Genomic DNA, 22264 nt, shown 5'->3' with positions numbered 1-22264 from the left:
GTATGCTATACAACGAATAACAATTTCCTTAATTATGAATTCAAGAAAATAAACTATCAGCATATGAAGATGATGTAGCAGACACTTTGAAGGATAATGACTCAACAGACATCTCTTTTTTTTTGATATTTTGGAAAAATTGAGCAAAATCAGTGAACTAGCTGACAAGATTAAATTAAACATATTTAAGTTAAGGGATATTACATCCCATATTGTTTCTTAGCCAAATAAGAAACTCAAAGAGTTTCATGCCAAATATAGAAACTATATAATATAAATAAATAAATTACTAATTACTAATTAGTTAAATTAAACATTTTTGGAAAGATGGGATCTCAGAGGCTTTTTCTTTGGACTAACCTAATATAGAACTTCTCAACATACTTTGAATTCATTTCTCCACCTGTCCATTACTCCAAGTTCACAAACACCTACATAATATCAAAAAACATCAAAACCTTTCCTAACAGGAGGAATATTGTAGAGAACTGCATATGGGTCACCTTCCAGTAAATGCCATCACATGGAGGTACTTTAACAGATCTAATCTGTGATATATGTTACAAACTAGAAAAAGTAATATGCATTCTACAGCTGCCCTCTTGCCCTGAGCATTTGAAACATTATGTAATGTGTTGAACATTCCATTACTTATAACAGAACGGGTTCTTTTAATAACCCTTCCCCCCACAATGGATTAGTAATAAAAAGAAAATTTTAATATTTATAATTAATGAGTTAAAATATCATTTATAGAAAATTAGGAAAAACATGGCTTTGAAATTAGCAATATGAATGACAAATGCAATATTTTTCATTCATAACAATTGTAATCCAAATGCATTACAATATCTTATTATGGAAATTTTTTTCATTGTTCAATCCAACAATTTCTATATTCAGAAAGAATTATTCTAGGAGATATCAAACTTTTGACTATGTGGTGTAGACTGCCCACATTAAGCAATATTCACCTTAGGAAGATAAAATATTGTCTACTTTTATTATAAGAGGTTTTTCACAGGCAGAGAAGACTAACTCGAGGTGGTTAACTTAGAAAAGGCTAACCACCAGGGTACCAATCATCACTGGATTTTAGCTTCCTTTGATCTTGCAGTTGTTCAAGCTGCATAAAACTGGTGAAAAAGGATGGCTTGTGGCTAAATAATATAAAAGAGATGAGGCCTTTATCATTTCTCTCCTGCCCATCTGTCTAATATTTTTCCTAATACTACTAAGCTCGCTTGTAACCCAGTGGTGTAGCTAGAGCTTTTGCCGCCCGGGGCAGTCACCCGAGTTTGCCGCCCCTCTCAATACACACCAAAAATAGTACAAAACGTCAAAACGACATATAGGGAAATAAATTAAAATGCTATGTTTATTTTTGAAGTAAAACACTTAATATCAACATTCTAAAATGTTATTTTTCTTGCTTTTCTGTTAGCAAAATCGTCGATGACATTGGCGAAATCATTTCATAGTAATGTAGATAATTCGTGATCAATTTTATTTAGAAAAACTCCTCTCACAACTAGCAACACTTACAGCAATTGTGAGGAAAATTCGCAGTAGTATTACAATATCTGGGAATGAGTTCTTGAGATTGTATTTTAGAATTAACTGCAAAAGTTCAAAAAGGTTTAAAGTGCCTCCCGAGGCGGACCGTCCCCCTCTGCCCTACCCTAGCTACACCTCTGTTTTAACCTTATAACCACTCTAGATCTATAATTAACATTCCTTTACTTCTTCACCTCAATAAAGATTGAAACTAGTCTGAGGCAACTGATGTGAAGTCAACAGCCTCGATATACAAGTATATAAGTATACTATATACAAGTATGCTAGTTGTGAAAATACTTCATATACAAACTGCTTATGCCTGAGTCAAGTATTAAAACAAAAATATCATTTCTTGTCAAGTATAATATACTTGACAATGCAGTGATAAAACTTTCTGCAATACACCCTTCAATTCAATCTACATTCAGAACTCACAACATACAATGTTCCATTTAGACTCTGCACAGCCTTTCTTTTGATAACTTTTTTTTTTATTCTTATTTATTTCCAAATTTACGAACATTATGTGTAATTCCTCGTTGCATTCCCATTATTTATTAAGTAGAAATCTGATTCCAACTGAATTTGCGTTAAACACAGTTTGCTGTTCTCCAAGTTTCTTTTCAACAATTTAAGTAATTTATCAAGTATGTGTGCTTTAATCTTAATGAACACCAAGAAATTCTTTAATTTCTCATTTTGTTTTATTAACATTTTTATAGATAGGTGTTATAAAAGCTCTAACCCAATCTTTTTGAATTTCATCTTCTGACTAGGCAGTCCATCTGAATTATGCATTGTAGAACTTTCTACTTAGATATTTGAGCCTTTTGGATTGAAAAGCTGTTAAAATCTATCGCTGTTATTACAATGCTTATTTCATTTAACAATTTTTGAAAGTAATTACTTCAGGCCTGCAGAATATCTCCATTTTCAGTTTTTAATCAGTTTTATCATCTCTGTTTTTCATCCAGTACTCTTTCCTCCATTTCTAACATTTTTCGATATCTTCCAGAATAGTTTGCAAAATGATGTTTAACTGATTTTCCTCCAATTTGCTCATGGCACCAGGTGGCTTAATTGCTAGGAACTTTCAATATTATTTCTTCTTTTCCTGGATATCTTGTAACTTCTTGAATCTACCAAGAATCTTTGACTTTTTTTTTTAATATCCTTGCCCATAACTTGACCACACACTTCTTCCCAACTGAATCAATGAATGTTTTGTTTTCAGATTTTGCCACTGTGTCTCTTAATTCTTTCATTTTATCTTAAATAATGTGAAAAAAATTAGCCAATTTCCTCTCATAACCCAATTTTATACATATAGTAAATATGTCTTTATATAGTATACATCTCTTTATACATATAGTATAAATTTTCCTTTTTCTCTCTCTTTTTGAGCACCTGCTTAATGAAGCTGCCTATCCATTTAACTTTTCTGATTTATCCATTTTACAGTGGCCACACTGCATAATTCAGGTCTGCTCGGAAGGATGGATTCCAGATGACTGGAGTACCTCTCATAGTACCCATCTGATATAAAAAGAAAATAAAACTTACCAATACAGAGAAATTTCTATAATGGTAAGTAATGTCTATGACAGTGCACAGGCATCCACAGAACTCTACGTAACTGGAATGCTCTAACACACTGGAAGGAAGCAAGAAAGAAATCGCATAACTCGGAACAAAGAAAATTTCCAGAAATTAAAGTAATAAAAAACTGAATATCGGCGTATAAGACGCACCCTGTTTATCAGACCTATTTTCGAAGATAAAAAGTGCATCTTATATGCCGGCAAATATGGTAAATCAGCAGTAAAAATGCAAAGAATGTGAAAATAGGCAGATACATTGAAAATATCAGTGATCGTGTATGAGCTGCATCCTCAATGAAAAACCTGCAAAACAAGTAAAATATTCCAGCTATTTAGGCACAATTTTTAATGAGGAAGCCAAATTAAACATGGAAATAGACAACAGAATAAAAGATGGGAATTACATTTATATGTTATAGAGAAAAATTACTCAAAGTAGGTATATAGACGATCATGCTGATTACCAATTATATCTTATGGATCTGAGAGATGACCTAGAAATAAACAGTTGTTCAAAAGGGTTGAGACTGCAGATGTAAGAGTTCTGAGAAAAGAGTTGTTTGATGCTGGAATGACAGGAAAATGATCTAGAGTAAGGCTAAAATCTATATGGAGAGATGTAGTCAGAAGTGCCTGAGAAAAATGATATATCATTGCATGATGTTCTTCCTGACAAATAACAGACTAATCTTGAGGAAAATAGTTGATAGAAAGTTAGTAAACTGAATCATATAGTAGTATCATACTATCCCTAGCATGCCTCCTCAAGAATACATATGAAACCAACCCATACCATATCTCCCAACCATCACAAAAAATAAAAATATTAAAACTTTGAGGCAAGACATACAGTTTCTCTAATAGAGCAGAGAATAAAAACCAGGAATTAAATCATCTCCATCCTGCTCTAATCTCAAAACATATATAATCTTAAAGCATTAATGAACATCCTACACCACCCTCCCAAGAGGACCATCACCAACAGCTATGAAGAACTAGAGCTACAAACAGTAACCCTTCAGTATATGCAACATATAAAGGACAAAATTTCAGCGTTATTTTGATAAAAGAAATAAAAATAGTCCTTACCATCTATGCAAGATCTCGATATATATATATATATATACTGGAAATCTACAAAATCCAATATGTTTGCACTGTAGGATAAAGCAGGCCAATTCAGTGAAATACCTATGCATGATTATCCCAAATATGCTGACAAGATATGACAGCAGAAATCTAGAGTTCCAAAAAAGTGATACTCTAGCAGCAAACCAGCCTGGTTGGCATATCTGCCGTCCAACTAACAGGCTGAATATCCAAATCCTGTTATAGGCATGGATGTTGTAATTGTCTTTAGGTGAGAGATGAATTTCATTGCCCTGTGTGAGCCCCATGTCTCAATTACTGGAGGCCTGAAAAAGTTCCATGTTTGGTCTCTAAAGCAGGGTTTCCAGACTTTGTAAAACATAAGTCAAAAATACAATATATATATATATATATATATATATATATATATATATAAAATCAATAAAACATCTTAACTGTCCATGGCATGAATGCATTATAGGTTTACAGATAAACTTTTCGTAGGTGGGACCAACAAAATAAAAAAAATAGGAAATGCCCTATATGAACAACAACATATGTGTTATAAAATTAAAAGACACTCCCAAACTATTATGTATGCCACCCAATGCAACAAAAACCAACGAATTATTTTACATGAAGTCTGTTTCGCATTCACACAAATATTAAATATAATATTTAACCTGCAGTTCTCAGTCATGATATACATTAGACTTCTGGGCTTAATAATACTCTTGAATGACTTACCAATGCATTTAGTGTTCAACTATTTAGTCACTGATTCCATTATAGTTAGCTTGAATATAGCAATTGTCTTGTTTTTGTCATTTTGTCTTCTGAAGAATATGGTTGGCATAATGTGGTCACAAATTATATTAATATGCTAGATGACTTAACAAAATCATAATATATATGAAGAACAATTTAAGAAACTTCGTTCTCAGAGAATTTATGAATTTAAGAAACTTCATTCTCAGAGAATTTATGAATAAAATAAATAACTACATATATGTATGTGTGATATGATCTATAATTATAGTTTTACAGCATAATGCACAAAAATTGCATTACAATTCCATTTACCTGTACTCTGATTTGATGCCCTCCTCCTTATTTCAGATACCATTAATCTTGAAATTAGTTGACAAAATGTTAGTATGTCACTGAATTTTTCTAACAGGTCACTTGCTGGACTGTTGCCAAATACCTACACATGGTAAAAGGAAAAGGTATGAAGACTATAAATTCTTCCATGAGCACAAAAACAATGGCATTGTTTCAACTTGTGAAAAAATTATTAATTAGACATTATAATAAGTCAGTATTTCAGATTTTACTGCTTCTAAAAACTAATTGGATACTTTTTTTTAATTAAATTACAATATTTGGAAACTGAACAACTGCAAACAAAGTTTTCATTGAATAGCAAAGTGTAAGGCAAACTCTTCCATAGCAATATACAATGATTTCCAAAAATTAAGGAACAAAGAGGAAAAAGTGCAATAACAATAATAAAGGGGGGGGGGGCATATGAAAGTCAGGTACATTATGTAAAAAGTAATGCTGAGTCTTGGCTATCCAAATGAGTGACATTGTCAGTAGTATAAGCAAATGAGCCATGGCATAAAAGCTTGCATTTTGGAGTGGTTTTCAGTTTCATGTCTGGAGTAAAATTCTTGGATTGTTGTAAGACATCATTTAACCAATGAATTCAAGTGGGGAGCCATCATAAGACTAGAAGCAGTCAGATGGCTGCATATGAGTCATTCCGTGGTTCACAGACTGTGAAACTATTTCTAACAGTCACAAACAGTATAGGAACATTGGTATCTGCTTCCGCTGTATGCAGAAGGCTTCACGAAGGTGGTCTGTATGCTACATGACTGGTAGCCTGTGCCCCATCCCCACACCACATGAGAGAAACATTTGGAATAGGTCAGGCTCGACGTGAACTAGATCCAACACCAATGAAAATCAGTGTTGTGTACAAAAGTAAACATACCTGTGAAGTACAATACTTTAACATCAAGTTGGAAACCTATAAATAGAGGAGTACATCAGGGTTGTCCTCTCTCACCAGTTTTATTTAATATATACATGAATAAAATCATAAAAGAATGGAAAATAACTAATGAAGGAGGATTCAAAATAAAACGTAATAATATATTAGCGACTCTGCTTTCTGCTGATGATCAAATAATCTTTGGAAACAATGAAGATGAACTACAAAAAATCATTATGCAATTTAAATAATATGATAAAAACATATGGCATAGAAATTTCAACAGACAAAACAAAAGTCATGGCCTTCAAAGGTGCTAATCCAATAAGAAGTAAAATAATAATAAACAACAAAATAATAGTGCAAGTAAATGCATTTAAATATTTAGGATGCACAATATCATATGAAAATGAAGCTGATATAGAACCGAAGATATCAAACATTTTAAAAGTAAGATTTTACTTTATGGCAGTGAGATATGGACAATAAAAAAAGCAGATGAAAGAAAAATTGAATCATCCGAAATGAAATTTCTATGCAGAACTGAAGGAGTCACAATAATGGATAAAATGAAAAGTAGCAAAATCAGAAATAAACTTGGAATCACAAACTCCGTAAATGAAACAGTTATTTGCTATATAGAAAAATGGAAAGAACATGTACTTTCCATGTTCATTGAGAATGAATAAAAGCAGAATATCTAAACGAATTCTAAATTATTATTCAAAAGGTACTCGATGCAGAGGAAGATCCTTAAAAGGATGGAAATGAGTCCAGAACATGCTGCTTAGCCTATAAGCCTGGAAAAGAAGATTAACTGGATATTTTGGAATATTTTAGAAGATTAACCGGATATTTCCATGGAGTTAAAAGACTGATTGCAAGAGACCCACACTAACCATTATTCACACACTGCCTACCATACCCTTGCAAAAACTCATTCATTGTTGGGCACTCACAACTACCTTAGCAATCCATTCCATTCATTCACCACTCTCCAAACAAAGAACCTAGTCTGCATACCCTTACTACCCACACTTTACACAACTTTCAGGAGTGATCCCTTGTTCGCACCTCTCGTTTAGCATGCTTAGCTAATTTTCCCTCATAATCTGATTTAGCCTTCCTTATACCAGTTATCCTTCATGCCTTTGCTTTATATTGCTCATGAGCATGCTGATCACCTTTTTGTTTATATTCCTTCCACAATGCTTCATTTTTTTTCAGCTCCTTCTCTATATTGCTACTTATCCACTTAATCCCTACTTGGTTTATCCTTCTGACCCTGAGTGTACAGTCTGACACTTAACTACTATTTTTTTTGAAGAAATTATAATGTATACTGAATGTTAATTACAATAACTTTAATACTTCCAATATTTTAAAACACAGAACACTGATATGTGCATACAGTCACTAATACTGGGCAAATGAGGCTGAAGAAAGGGAACCAAAGTTAGGCCTAATGTCCTAAATAGTGCCCCCTAGTGGACTAAATTGGGTGGACTTGGTCATTGGACTGAAGATTTGAGGATGAGTGCTGCCCAAATTTGAGGAAGTTTCATGTGTCCAAATTTGTTGAGGTTTGGAAAGTTTCTCAGGGCTGAGGAAAAGCATGATCAGCAAGTGCAGAATGGCCATAATGGGAGAACTGGATGCAGTCCATATATTGATCCAGATGGCATCTCTCCAAATATACTCAAACATTGTGCTCCAGTGCTAATATTTGTCCTATATCATCTCTTTAATCTTTTAAAAGTTGGCAGGTACTTAACCAAATGCAAAGCAAGCATATATCCAAGTTATTCCAAAAAAGAGGCAGAGAAATCTACCATCAAACTAAAAAAGCAATTGCAATCATCTCCAAAATAATAGGAAAAAGTCATCACTAGTCAAATTCTCCACTACTCAAAGACATGCCAGTTAATCAGCAACCACGAGTCCATGGCTGACCTCGTAGCCTACATTACTTGCCACTGGACATGAGCCACAGAAAGGTTCAGATAATGCTCCTGCTCTTGACATTTCCAGAACTTTTGACTGCATCTGCATCAAGGCATGCTAAACAAACTACCACCCCCTTTGGTCTACCCACCAGCCTCTGTAATTGAGTAACACATTTCTCTCTGGTTGTTCAGTGTGTCATGATGGATGGTCCCCTCTCATCAAGCTTCACCACTAATGCAAAAGTGCCTCAGGGCTGTTCTATCACTTACCCTTTTTCTCATATACATAAATGATCTACTAACAATTACCACTAATCCAATTCACAGCACTGCTGATGAAAGTACTTACTCTCTAATTCATCCTACTTGTTTGACAAACCATGCAGTGCTCAGACATCTCAAGCTTTAAGATCATCTTCAACCAGTGCCTTAAACATTGATATGTATACCATTCTTCAATGAGGCAAAGATAATGTGATCACCTTCAATGCCACCAAAACTTAGTCTTGCCATTTGTCTCCCAAAAGAGATCTCAACTCACCTATCCCAACACTCAGTGATACAAAAATCACCAAATGGGATCAGATTTTTTTCTCTCTCTCCCCATGATGGACTGATATTTACCTTCAGCTTCATCTGGCACACACACACACATCACATTAACCTAGTTTTTTAGAGGCTTCCTCCTCCTTCTCCCCTAAAAAAATTTCCACTCAAGATGTTATTTTTCATCTATCCAGCTGTAACTATACAAATTCAAATCCACTAATCCTTAAAATACTGTTCATGTTTTGGGTAGTGAACCTAAAACCTCCCTAAAAATTCTCAACCATCCAAAGTAGAACAATTCTGCTCACAGATAATCCTTCCCCTTAAAGACTTATTTCAACATCTATCTCAAAGATTGTGTTTCAACTCTGTTCTACAGGTACTACACAGTCACTGCTCCACTGAATTGTCAGCCATCATTACTCCATTTTCTGCTGGACCTATTAAAACAACAGCAGCAGCCTAACATCCCTTTTCATTGCAACAATCACATGACACATCCTTCTCCTCCTCCTCTTCATCAGTCCTCTGGAAGAGTCTTCATCATGAAGTATTCCCTAGTGAATAAAACCTATATGTCTTCAAGAAAAATGTCAAATTCTTTCTGAATACTTATCTGTACCCCAAACCTAGCACTGATATGCTTATAGGTTTTTCTACGCTTCAAGTAATGGGATCAATATAAAAAAATAAAACATGATACTAAGGCCACTGATGTGATGGTTCCATTGTATAAAGCCCTGATCAACTGCTGTGCTCAAATAAAGTGGATTTGAAAGGAGATGAAGTAAATGTGAAGAGGGTACAATACTTATCTGCACCCCAAACCTAGCACTGATATGCTTATAAGTTTTTCTACGCTTCAAGTAATGGGATCAATATAAAAAAATAAAACATGATACTAAGGCCACTGATGTGATGGTTCCATTGTATAAAGCCCTGATCAACTGCTGTGCTCAAATAAAGTGGATTTGAAAGGAGATGAAGTAAATGTGAAGAGGGTACAGAGGCTGATAACAAATTGCTATCAGGATTGCAGAACATTAGTTATAAAAATAGGCTGATCATGTTATCTGCAAAGTCTGCACACTTCTCTTCTTTATCTAAACTCCCTAACTTCTTGCATTCTGCCACCACTCCAACCTCAATCAGCTTACTTGCTCACCAAGAGGCCATCCCTGGAAACTGTGAAAAGGAGGTAATGAGTAAGAGAATAAGAAGCAAGTTTTTCTGGATGTAAAGTGGTAAGAGCATGGAACACACTACCCAAGAGGATGATGAGAGTGCAGACAGTAAATGAACTTGTTGTGACGTTCTATTTTCATGTTGTGTTCTAAATCTGCCATCTTGGTTTCAAGTCACTCTTATAAATAAAATAACTAATTTGCGAATTGATCACCGATCCAAAAGTAGGGAAATTTATAATTATACTGTGCCACCCTATTTTAGATTAGTCTATATAAAATAGTAGGATCAATACTTAATTAAGTTAGCAGTCTTCTCATTAGGCCGAATCATTTATTATTATTCTACTTGGGGCACCCGCAAGATTCGAATTTTTATGAACGGTGCAATAAAAAGGAATTCAGGCAAACACAATAATTAGATTAACAAAATAAAACATTTAATATAAGCTATATGACACATACATAAATTCTACCTCTAATTTTAAACAATACAATAAAGTTAAATATTAGGTCAAGTCAATCACATTAGTTCAATCTTCCAAACATTACATACACTTTCTCAGTTTCTGAGTCACAAAATTCTTACACTTAATTAAACACAATAGAACTTCCCATCTGAATGGTTTCCACACAGTTCTCAGCTATGCTATACACTTAAAGAACACCGCAGGCACTAATTGCTGTAAATATCTCTCAACAATTCTTATTTTCAAATTCTCATTCGTAAAGAATTTCCACAGTTAAAGTTAGGTTAAATGTAGCGTAACTAACATTCAATTCTTCATACATTGAAAATGATCAATATGTCAGTGCTTACCAGAAACAGTTCCTAGTACATCAATTACGTTGCGAATAACTTTCAAAATATATTTGTTGCACTTAAGAACACATTTATAAGACTTCTCCGCAGTTATAACTAAAACACTATTAATCACGCTTCACGACTATGGATATCAACTGTAAGGTACTTTGATTATTGTTACCACTCAATAAATAATTAAACACTGTGCAGTTCTACTTAGGGCGATTTACAATTAAGTCGCAATTCTAGATTAACTGGGTTTAATCAGATTTCTTCACTGAACGTCCAGTTTCTTCATATTATCTGATTGCGGCATTAAATTCCTTTAATTATCACTGCTGACTTTACTTTCAGCTAACTATAAAATTCACTTCGTCTTTTTTCGCTTATAATTATTATCCCGCCCTTGAGAACTTTTTATTTACTTCCACCTCTCTAGTTTATACCCTTGCTTCCTTTCACTTCAAAATTTCCCTTCCAACTCTCTCTTGTTACCTCTATATAATTTTTTTTTTTTCTTTCTCCTAGCTCATGCTCTGTTCCACTCGCGCTCGCTTCTTCGTGCGTCTCCATGACAACAAATAAAATATAATAAAATTGAGCTATTGCATAACTCTAAACTTCTATAACAGAAAGAAATAGAGAATATTTACATTTCAATTAATACGCAGTAAAAATTATCAAGTACAAATTCTATAATATTAACATAGTAATAAATAAAATAACTTAATAATATATAATACAGTATTTTCATTATTAATACGTATATCTTTGATTAATTAATTTAATATTAGACAAAATTAAGGTAGTTATATGAATATTTAATTATAAAATAAGTGATTTACATTAAATAATATTTACAAGTCTTGCCTATGTGATGGAAGATCATGTTGGATTCTGAAACAAATAATAATTACTCTAATCTCTACATAATTAGAATCCAACAAACTCAAGGAGCAGAATGACAGTCTCTTGTTCAAGGCAGACCTCCTATATTATCTCTATGAAGGTTCAGAATAACAAGTTTGAAGTATTTTAAAGCTGTAGCTTAAAATTAATGGATTTTCAATTATCCATATAACTTATATTAATGGTTGCACTTGTATCACTAACTGAACCTTTTATCAAAAGTAGTTCTGTTTTTACCTTTATAGTAAAATATTTACACTTGAAATTACTACATGAAAATTTTAACTTAAAACATAACACACATGATTTATATATGTAATAAACATATTTGATTTGAAAGAAACCAGAATAAAATACAATTCATGCGCACTAACAAATTATCCAAAAGTATGTAATAGAACTACAATTCTTTTTCTTAATTTTTTTTTTGTAACATGGCATGCAATAACCAATTATTAACTCACTTATACCGTGTGGTGCAAAAACAAAAGAGTACTGACTTCGATACCCATTTACCATAAATTGTATAAATTAAAGATGCCAAGAAATTATATTCTTGGTTTAATCCTCTATTCAAGATCTTAAATAGCACTCAGTTTAAACATGATTAAATTTTTTATTACGGTCTATGTATTTGCCTTTCTGCACTTCTCCACTTAAGTTCTTGTTGTTTTAATCATATGGAGAATTTTGATTGCTACACTTATAATGTGATATTGTCCTTTCAGGGTAGAAGTTCTGTTCTCTGTCACTAACTTTTATCCTCAGTTGTCTATCATTTTGGTAATTTGTTACTTTTGTCCTAGTTCTGTTATATAGACTAGTCACCCTGGCACAATTTACTTCAACTGTTAATTGTTCCTTATTGATAACTTCAGGTTCAGGTTTGGCTATTAGTTGTTGAGAATTTTCATCAGTATTACATTTTGATTTTGGTAGATAAGGCATAACAGACTGTGTATTACTATCCTCCATAGTTGGTTCAGTTACAGATAGCGCTACTTTATTTGGGGCAAATCCTTTTTCAGGTACATGAAACCTTTCTCTCTGCCTCCTTGTTCTATTAAGCATATAATTGCCATTTGTTCTGACACTTATTTTCCTGCCCATTAGGCATACTTCCCGTTTAAAAAAATCACAGGAGAACTGATATCTTTCTAAGAAATTTGTTCCCAATATGATGTGGGAGCTTATGTCAGCGGTTGAGGGGATGATAAGTAAGTCCTGCCAGACACTTAGCTTAAATTCTGGTAGGTAGATTCTTGCTCGAATCTTTTCATACGCTACGAAGTTTGAATCTGAAAGAGAAGTAATTCTTACAGGTTGTCTCAGCATGGCAGTGCTCTTCCACAGTTTGTTCTTCAAGGTTAGGAAATAATCCATTCTGATGGTAGAGGCATTGCATCCTGTGTCCAATAAGATGTCACATTTAGAGCCCAGGATATCTCCTCTAATCATCATCATTCTTTCATTAGATGTTTGATACTTCAGAATTCTTTTATTTCTTTTATGGGTTACATATCCAAATTTTGAGTTCCATCTGCTGTTATAGTAGTTTTCCTTGTTATGGAAACAATTCCTGGCGTAATGTCCAACTTTGTTGCAATTATAACACCTAAGAGGATTTCTTTGCTTTGTCTCTGTCTTAGATTGAGGGATAACAGACATCTGTTGTTTGACATTATCTAGTCCTTGAATTACCTTATCTAGACTAACGAAAATGGGTTGATTTTGTTTTTCCACTTCATGTTTAATTAATTCATTAATTTTATCAGTTGTGGGGTTTTGGTTTTCTTGAGACTTCAAAGTAATAGCTGATAATTGTCTCACAACCTCATTAAGACTATCCATTATTGGCTGATTTAACTTATTTACTTCCTGGTGAATTAGGGTTTTCACTTCTGTCATCAGCCTTTTGTCAAATTGTTCCTTACTTTCAGTTATGCAATTAATACTATTTGGACTTTCTCCAATATTCTTTTCGTTCCCTTTATCATCCTTATTTCTCTTTTTAACATCTGATTGGCTGAAGGAACAATCAGTCTTATTCACAACATTCACAAGACCTACATTGGTTGAGGGATAAAGGTCTCCTAATATTTGTTCTCTTTCCTTGACACTTTTGAGACACTCTTCTAAGGTGGAAATTTTCTTCTTATAGGCTGTTTCTCTTAATTCTTGCCTAACACCTTGTCTAAATTGTTGGAATAGTGCCCAATCTAAGTGAGGTTTATCTTCATTAGTCACATTTAAACTGTTGGCTAGTGTCAATAAACGATTGTGAAAATCAGTAACAGTCTCTTTATCTTTTTGTAAGACTCTCTGTAACTTCCATAAATTAGGGCCTACACTTTTAAGTTTACAAAATTGAGACAATAAAGTTTCTTTAAATTTAGAATACTCAAAAGTTTCCCGAAGTATTGGAGAAGAATATAAAAATGTTTTTGCTTTACTACTAATTTACTTCTAATCAAAACTAGCAATTGAAAATCAGTCCAATTTGCAATTTCTCTAAGTTTTTCAACATAGGTAAAAAAAAATAGCACATCATCTGATTCTTCACCTGAAAATTGGGGAAAGACCTGTTGTGGGTTCACCGTACGAAAGAATTCACTATCATTCATTTCAGAACTTGATGTAACAGCCATAGTGATTAATAAATTACTAATTCAATTAACACAATCTTTCTATTTTAAAATAAACTTCTATCTTTGCCTGAATCCAGATTATAACCAATTCACTGTGATTTATTTTTTTTTAATTTTTTTTTAATTTTCAGGGAGCATTTCTATGATTGTTATCACTAAAACTAAACTCAATTTCTTAACTTATAGTTGTTAAATTCAATTCCTATCGATTAAATCACATCCTGTCGACGGCTGCACCATTTGTCGTGACGTTCTATTTTCATGTTGTGTTCTAAATCTGCCATCATGGTTTCAAGTCACTCTTATAAATAAAATAACTAATTTGCGAATTGATCACCGATCCAAAAGTAGGGAAATTTATAATTATACTGCGCCACCCTATTTTAGATTAGTCTATATAAAATAGTAGGATCAATACTTAATTAAGTTAGCAGTCTTCTCATTAGGCCGAATCATTTATTATTATTCTACTTGGGGCACCCGCAAGATTCGAATTTTTATGAACGGTGCAATAAAAAGGAATTCAGGCAAACACAATAATTAGATTAACAAAATAAAACATTTAATATAAGCTATATGACACATACATAAATTCTACCTCTAATTTTAAACAATACAATAAAGTTAAATATTAGGTCAAGTCAATCACATTAGTTCAATCTTCCAAACATTACATACACTTTCTCAGTTTCTGAGTCACAAAATTCTTACACTTAATTAAACACAATAGAACTTCCCATCTGCATGGTTTCCACACAGTTCTCAGCTATGCTATACACTTAAAGAACACCGCAGGCACTAATTGCTGTAAATATCTCTCAACAATTCTTATTTTCAAATTCTCATTCGTAAAGAATTTCCACAGTTAAAGTTAGGTTAAATGTAGCGTAACTAACATTCAATTCTTCGTACATTGAAAATGATCAATATGTCAGTGCTTACCAGAAACAGTTCCTAGTACATCAATTACGTTGCGAATAACTTTCAAAATATATTTGTTGCACTTAAGAACACATTTATAAGACTTCTCCGCAGTTATAACTAAAACACTATTAATCACGCTTCACGACTATGGATATCAACTGTAAGGTACTTTGATTATTGTTACCACTCAATAAATAATTAAACACTGTGCAGTTCTACTTAGGGCGATTTACAATTAAGTCGCAATTCTAGATTAACTGGGTTTAATCAGATTTCTTCACTGAACGTCCAGTTTCTTCATATTATCTGATTGCGGCATTAAATTCCTTTAATTATCACTGCTGACTTTACTTTCAGCTAACTATAAAATTCACTTCGTCTTTTTTCGCTTATAATTATTATCCCGCCCTTGAGAACTTTTTATTTACTTCCACCTCTCTAGTTTATACCCTTGCTTCCTTTCACTTCAAAATTTCCCTTCCAACTCTCTCTTGTTACCTCTATATAATTTTTTTTTTTTCTTTCTCCTAGCTCATGCTCTGTTCCACTCGCGCTCGCTTCTTCGTGCGTCTCCATGACAACAAATAAAATATAATAAAATTGAGCTATTGCATAACTCTAAACTTCTATAACAGAAAGAAATAGAGAATATTTACATTTCAATTAATACGCAGTAAAAATTATCAAGTACAAATTCTATAATATTAACATAGTAATAAATAAAATAACTTAATAATATATAATACAGTATTTTCATTATTAATACGTATATCTTTGATTAATTAATTTAATATTAGACAAAATTAAGGTAGTTATATGAATATTTAATTATAAAATAAGTGATTTACATTAAATAATATTTACAAGTCTTGCCTATGTGATGGAAGATCATGTTGGATTCTGAAACAAATAATAATTACTCTAATCTCTACATAATTAGAATCCAACAAACTCAAGGAGCAGAATGACAGTCTCTTGTTCAAGGCAGACCTCCTATATTATCTCTATGAAGGTTCAGAATAACAAGTTTGAAGTATTTTAAAGCTGTAGCTTAAAATTAATGGATTTTCAATTATCCATATAACTTATATTAATGGTTGCACTTGTATCACTAACTGAACCTTTTATCAAAAGTAGTTCTGTTTTTACCTTTATAGTAAAATATTTACACTTGAAATTACTACATGAAAATTTTAACTTAAAACATAACACACATGATTTATATATGTAATAAACATATTTGATTTGAAAGAAACCAGAATAAAATACAATTCATGCGCACTAACAAATTATCCAAAAGTATGTAATAGAACTACAATTCTTTTTCTTAATTTTTTTTTTGTAACATGGCATGCAATAACCAATTATTAACTCACTTATACCGTGTGGTGCAAAAACAAAAGAGTACTGACTTCGATACCCATTTACCATAAATTGTATAAATTAAAGATGCCAAGAAATTATATTCTTGGTTTAATCCTCTATTCAAGTGTGAGCAGACAAAGTTTGCACATAAAATAACTTCACGACTGGGATACTTGTATATAGAGGTTAATGACTTCATATCAATTACGATAATGCAAAGCACATATCCTTACAAACAAGTATAATGCAATGCATTATGGGAAGGGGCCATTACCCAGACCGGTTTCGACCTTTATTGAGGTCTCATCAGCGAGAGCCAAACCCAGAAGTGATGCAAATGTTGAAGTAATGCAGAAGTCATATTCCATATATAGTAGCCAAAACGTGTCAAACCTTATTACTAAAATTCTCTGGATTGGAGATAGATGTTGGAAGTTTTTCCACTTGGTAATATTATAAATTAAAGATGACAATAAATTACATTCTTGATTTAATCCTTGTCTGTAAGGATATGTGCTTTATATTATGGGATACTAAGGCCACTGCTGTGAAGTCATTAGCCTCTATATACAAGTAGTCCAGTCGTCAAGTTACTTCATGTGCAAACTTTGTTTGCTTGCACTTGGATAAAAGATTAAACCAAGAATGTAATTTCTTGGCATCTTTAATTTATAGTATTACCAAGTGGAAAAACTTTCAACTTTTGTTGAAAACTTTCATATATCGTAGTTATTCATTACATTGTTTTTTGTTTTTTTTTGCACCATCTGTATAGCATCAAGGAAAGACTATTAATATTTCATTTGTGTTAATTATATTTCATTTGTATTAATTATATTTCATTTGTATTAATTATATTTCATTTGTATTAATTATATTTCATTTGTATTAATTATATTTCATTTGTATTAATTATATTTCATTTGTACTAATCAATACTGTATTAACCAGTGTCAATTATTAGTTTAAGTGTAATAAAAGAGGAGAGCAGTATTTGCAGAAAATGCCCTTTGTGATAAAACTAACCTATGAAGGGGTACTGTTGTAAAATAGGCTAAATAGCCATAAAAATAATATTTACTTAGAGTAACATGGAAATTTTCCCAGAAATAATACCTGTAACCTATGTTTCTTTAAGTTTTAAGTGATCAACTAAACAGAATGCATATAATGCATACAAAGGTATCCTTTTCTGACATCCCATTGTTTGCCTTATTATAAATGTGCTGCAGTGTTTTATCTCAGCTAACATGGGTATTTGCCAGTGTTGCTGAGTGGATACATGACACTATATGCAACATGTATCCACTTAGCCTTTCAATAAACTGATGACAGAACATTTAACATAAGGGAATTTAATTAAAAAACATCAACTGTGTTGTTTGCATGTGGAAGTACTCATTAAATATCACTTCAAGTGACATCATAATGAATACCTTTTTACAACAGTTCTCAGTTTACATCAGATTTCCCATTTACCAGCCTACTGAATGAAAAGCAGAAAATCTCCATTACCATTCAATCCAGCCTTTGTTAATCCTCCTCTTGTCTGCACATTTCTCCTTTTTATCCAGAATCTCAGAACTTCTCCTTGGATTCTACCTGTCCCCCCCCCCCTCCCAAGTCATCTTACTTTCCTCCCAAAAAAAAAAGATGTAAGTGATGAGGAAATTACTTTACTACTTCTCTAGGCAATGATCATAGCATTTTTTCCAAGCATGTCCTCACTCTCCCTCTCTCTCTCTCTGTATCACAGAGAGAGAGAGAGAGAGAGAGAGAGACAGAGAAGAAAAAAAATTTATCACCATTACAATGTTTTCCAATTATTATTAATATATCAGGACTCATCAAGGGAGACTCATACTATTCACACACTACCTATTGTACATCTCCTTGAATGCACTGACCAACAAACTGCTCATATCAAACTGGTAACCCATTCCACTCATTCATCATTCTCTAATCAAAACATTTAGTTTTGAAAACTAAATGTTTTAACTAAACTAAATCAAATCATTTGAGTCTTGAGGATTTACTAAATCCACTTATCAATTTCCAGGGATGATCCCTTATTCTGCTGCTCTAGCCAAGTGATAAATTACTTCTCCTGCATCAATCCTAAAAACCCTTTTAAATAACTTAAATGCTGCTATCATATCCCCTCTTTTCTGTGTATCAACCAACTTTTGTAACCCAAAATACCTCAATTTATCATCATAGAAAATATTCTGCAGACTACTCACCATCCTGGTCACTTGCAGATTCTCTCTTCCACTTTCTCATCCATAAGAAATCCAAATGACCAGACCTGAAAACAATAACCCAGATGTGCCATACGAGGGTCTTATAAAGAGCCTTGTTGGTTGGTTGTTTTTGATTTACAGCCAAAGCAACTCAAAGCTACGAGGTCACAGTATCATGTCTGTTAACTGCATGTTCTTCTGGCTGGTTTGCCTGTTTTGTGGGATCAAAAATCCTACCACCTCCATATGAGACCTGCTAATTCACATTCAGATGAAAGCTCTTATAAAGATACTTCTTGTCCTAGAAAGGATTCTAACTGGATCTTTCCATCCAAAGGGCACTGTCAATACCAACTGAGCTATGCTGACTCATTTATAAAGAGGAATAATAACTTCCTTATCTCTGCTTGTTAGTGTATTCAACAACCAATGAATTAAACATACCATGAAATTAGATTCTTGGTTTAGTCCTTTTATCCAAGTGTAAGTAAACAAAGTTTGCATGTGAAGTAACTTCACAACTGGGCTACTTGTATACAGAGGCTAATGACTTCACATTAATTTCCTTACTCCCATAATGCAAAGCAGATCCCCCTTTCAGAGATATATAATGTCTCTGAAAGGGGGATCTGCATTATGGGAAAGGATGCTACCCAGACTAGTTTTGACCTTTATTGAGGTCTCATTCTTGTTTAATCCTTTAACACAAGTGTGATCCACTCACATGGCTGTATTTACATTCAGATTCTGCAATATCCTAAGTACCTCCAATTCACCAACTTCTGTTCTCACATCAGCCCCTGTCACAAAGTTTTAAGATTACAAATCATTACAAAATAGGTGTTTCAAATATCATGTAAGTCTACTAGGCATAAACAGTAAGCTATCCTTTAAAAGCCAACAAAAGTTGCAAACGTTTTTTCTTTAGTCCTCACATTTTGAAAAAATATTATGAGATTCCAATGCCATCTGAATCTCTGTAATTCTGAGTGTATGTCTTTCTCAAAGTTTAGATAATTTTTTTTAATGATTTACATAAACCAGTATTTGCATTACAAAATATTATCTATTTGTTACATTTAAATCAATCAATGATTCAATGAATCATCAATAACTCATCCTGCAATGAGCCCTTGATTCCTTGAGCCCTAATAATAAAAATAATTAAACTCCAACAGAATGATTTCCTATTTGCTTAACTGTGACAAGACATGGATATTGAAAGTTGTCAACTGATCTTTTCTTCTCTCCCTGATGATATCCTTGTAATAAAGAAGAAATACATAGAAGTTAATAAATTCTGTAACTTTTCTTTACATGTTCTAACCATTATTGAATTCATAATAATATCTGTTACACATGCTCCTTAAAGTATCTAGTTAGTAAGTAGTGATTATCTTTTCTATTAATTATAACTACTTTCAAATGATAGTTGTTGCACTTGTGGTTTATAGGTGTTTTGATTGAATTATAAATAACACTCTTTGCACTTGTTGCTTCAAACAAGTTCAGTAAAGTTATCTTAAAAAGTCTTTCCTCTTAAGTGATTTATTCTATGCTTTCACTGATATTTAACCATTTCTTACATATCAGCATAAATTTTCATTAGATAACCTTATCAGAGAACATATCTTTCTCTCTAGAGAAAATCCTTGTATATTCTTTCACTGACATTAGTTTTTCCAAGTTATTCTGAGTGATGATGGCAACGTTTACATCAAAGCTGCTTCATCACCATTCCAGTTAGCAGCACACATTATGCACATGAGAAATTTAAATTTGTTCTGCTCTATGCACAATCCAGATGTATTTTGACAACCTGAAAATATTAATCGAAATCTCTATGTTTAAAAATCAGCAAGTTAATTAAATACAGAAGCGTAATTACTTCATTGTTAATAGAGACTATCACTAGCCTCTGTTACAAAGGCTAGTGATATACCATGCTGAAATAAAGTCATTTCAAAATAAAAACATATGCCTTAAAATGTTTCAATTTTTTCTCTCTCTCTCTAGCACAGTTATCTTAGTTCATGTTAAAGGAACAGATGTGACAGCATGCATGAGCACTATGTCTTCATAATAAATTTAAAGCATTTTAAATTAGATTTTAATTTTAATGAAAATTATTTTGCTTTTAGAAGTTTTAAACTGCATTCACATGATGGAAGGTAAATGCGATATGAAACGTAAATTGATATCTAACTTTCAAGTAGAGTGTGTTTTTATAACAAATACAATTTCTTATAATGGTTATAGAAATGTTCACTTTTTTCCGAAATAATCATCATACAAGAGTAGTTATTCTTAATTGCCTCTTTCCAGTTAAATAACACTAACAATTCCAGTTAAATAACAAACAATCCAGTATGATTCAATGATTCAATAACTCATCCTGCAATGATGAGTTACTGATGATGATGTGAATTTAATGAAGTGAATTATAAGGAAAGAATCATAAAAGCTGAAATAAAAAAATATTTTGTACTGTTATTTCAATCTCTTTATGACGAAATTGAAGCAACAGTACAAAATATTGTTCCAATTTAACTGAGAAATACTGCAGAAGCAACTAAAGCTGTGAAGACAGTGCATTATGCATGTTGATGTTTAAAGGAGAAATAATCATCATACAAGAGTAGTTATTCTTAATTGCCTCTTTCCAGTTAAATAACACTAATAATTCCAGTTAAATAACAAACAATCCAGTATGATTCAATGATTCAATAACTCATCCTGCAATGATGAGTTACTGATGATGATGTGAATTTAATGAAGTGAATTATCAGGAAAGAATCATAAAAGCTGAAATAAAAAAATATTTTGTACTGTTATTTCAATCTCTTTATGACGAAATTGAAGCAACAGTACAAAATATTGTTCCAATTTAGCTGAGAAATACTGCAGAAGCAACTAAAGCTGTGAAGACAGTGCATTATGCATGTTGATGTTTAAAGGAGAAATAATCATAATAATCATAATAAAACACATAGCCAGAGATAATAATTAACTAATTTTATTTAGCTATTAAACTATTAGGCCAAAATTTCACTTTGTCACTAAAGCATCTTGTTACACCAGCAAGGAAAACATGGTATAACAAGACAGGATGCTAAATTCCTAACTGGTGCCCTCCAAGGGTGCAGTGATGGAATCTTGTTGAAGGTCATAAAGATAACGGTCACCTGAACTTTTGGTAATGTGAGGCAGTAAAATTTGTTTAAATTTGGAGAATGTTGTGCTGTGGCAGATGCTAGAAACAGTCTTTTAGATTTATGTCTTCTTCTGTATATATATGAAAAAAAAAAATAAAAAAAGGTTAACCCTTCTCCCCCCCCCCTTGGACAAAGTGGTCTGTACTCATGGCATGGTCTTCCACACTAGAACAGCTATAATGTAGATAATAAAGAGTTTGTGTTCTTCCAGACAGGTATTAGTT

General features: G+C 32.6%; 1 protein-coding gene across 3 annotated transcripts in view; it reads right to left on the bottom strand.

Annotated features, from left to right (window-relative positions):
- Positions 1-22264, bottom strand: part of bchs (WD repeat and FYVE domain containing 3 bchs) — a 1305514-nt gene that overhangs the window by 1228818 nt on the left and 54432 nt on the right. For all 3 annotated transcript variants that reach the window (XM_090399415.1, XM_090399420.1, XM_090399430.1), the window contains exon 3: positions 5334-5457. In XM_090399415.1, the coding sequence (XP_090255541.1) occupies positions 5334-5457 (124 nt within the window). The remainder of the gene's footprint in view (positions 1-5333; positions 5458-22264) is intronic.

The sequence above is a fragment of the Typopeltis vanoorti genome, chromosome 1, assembly GCF_054136105.1.
Source record: "Typopeltis vanoorti isolate ZY-2024b chromosome 1, IOZ_Tvanoo_1.0, whole genome shotgun sequence".
Classification (NCBI taxonomy): Eukaryota; Metazoa; Arthropoda; class Arachnida; order Uropygi; family Thelyphonidae; genus Typopeltis; species Typopeltis vanoorti.
Note: the sequence above shows the minus strand (reverse complement) of the source record. Positions and strands in the feature narration are given on the sequence as shown.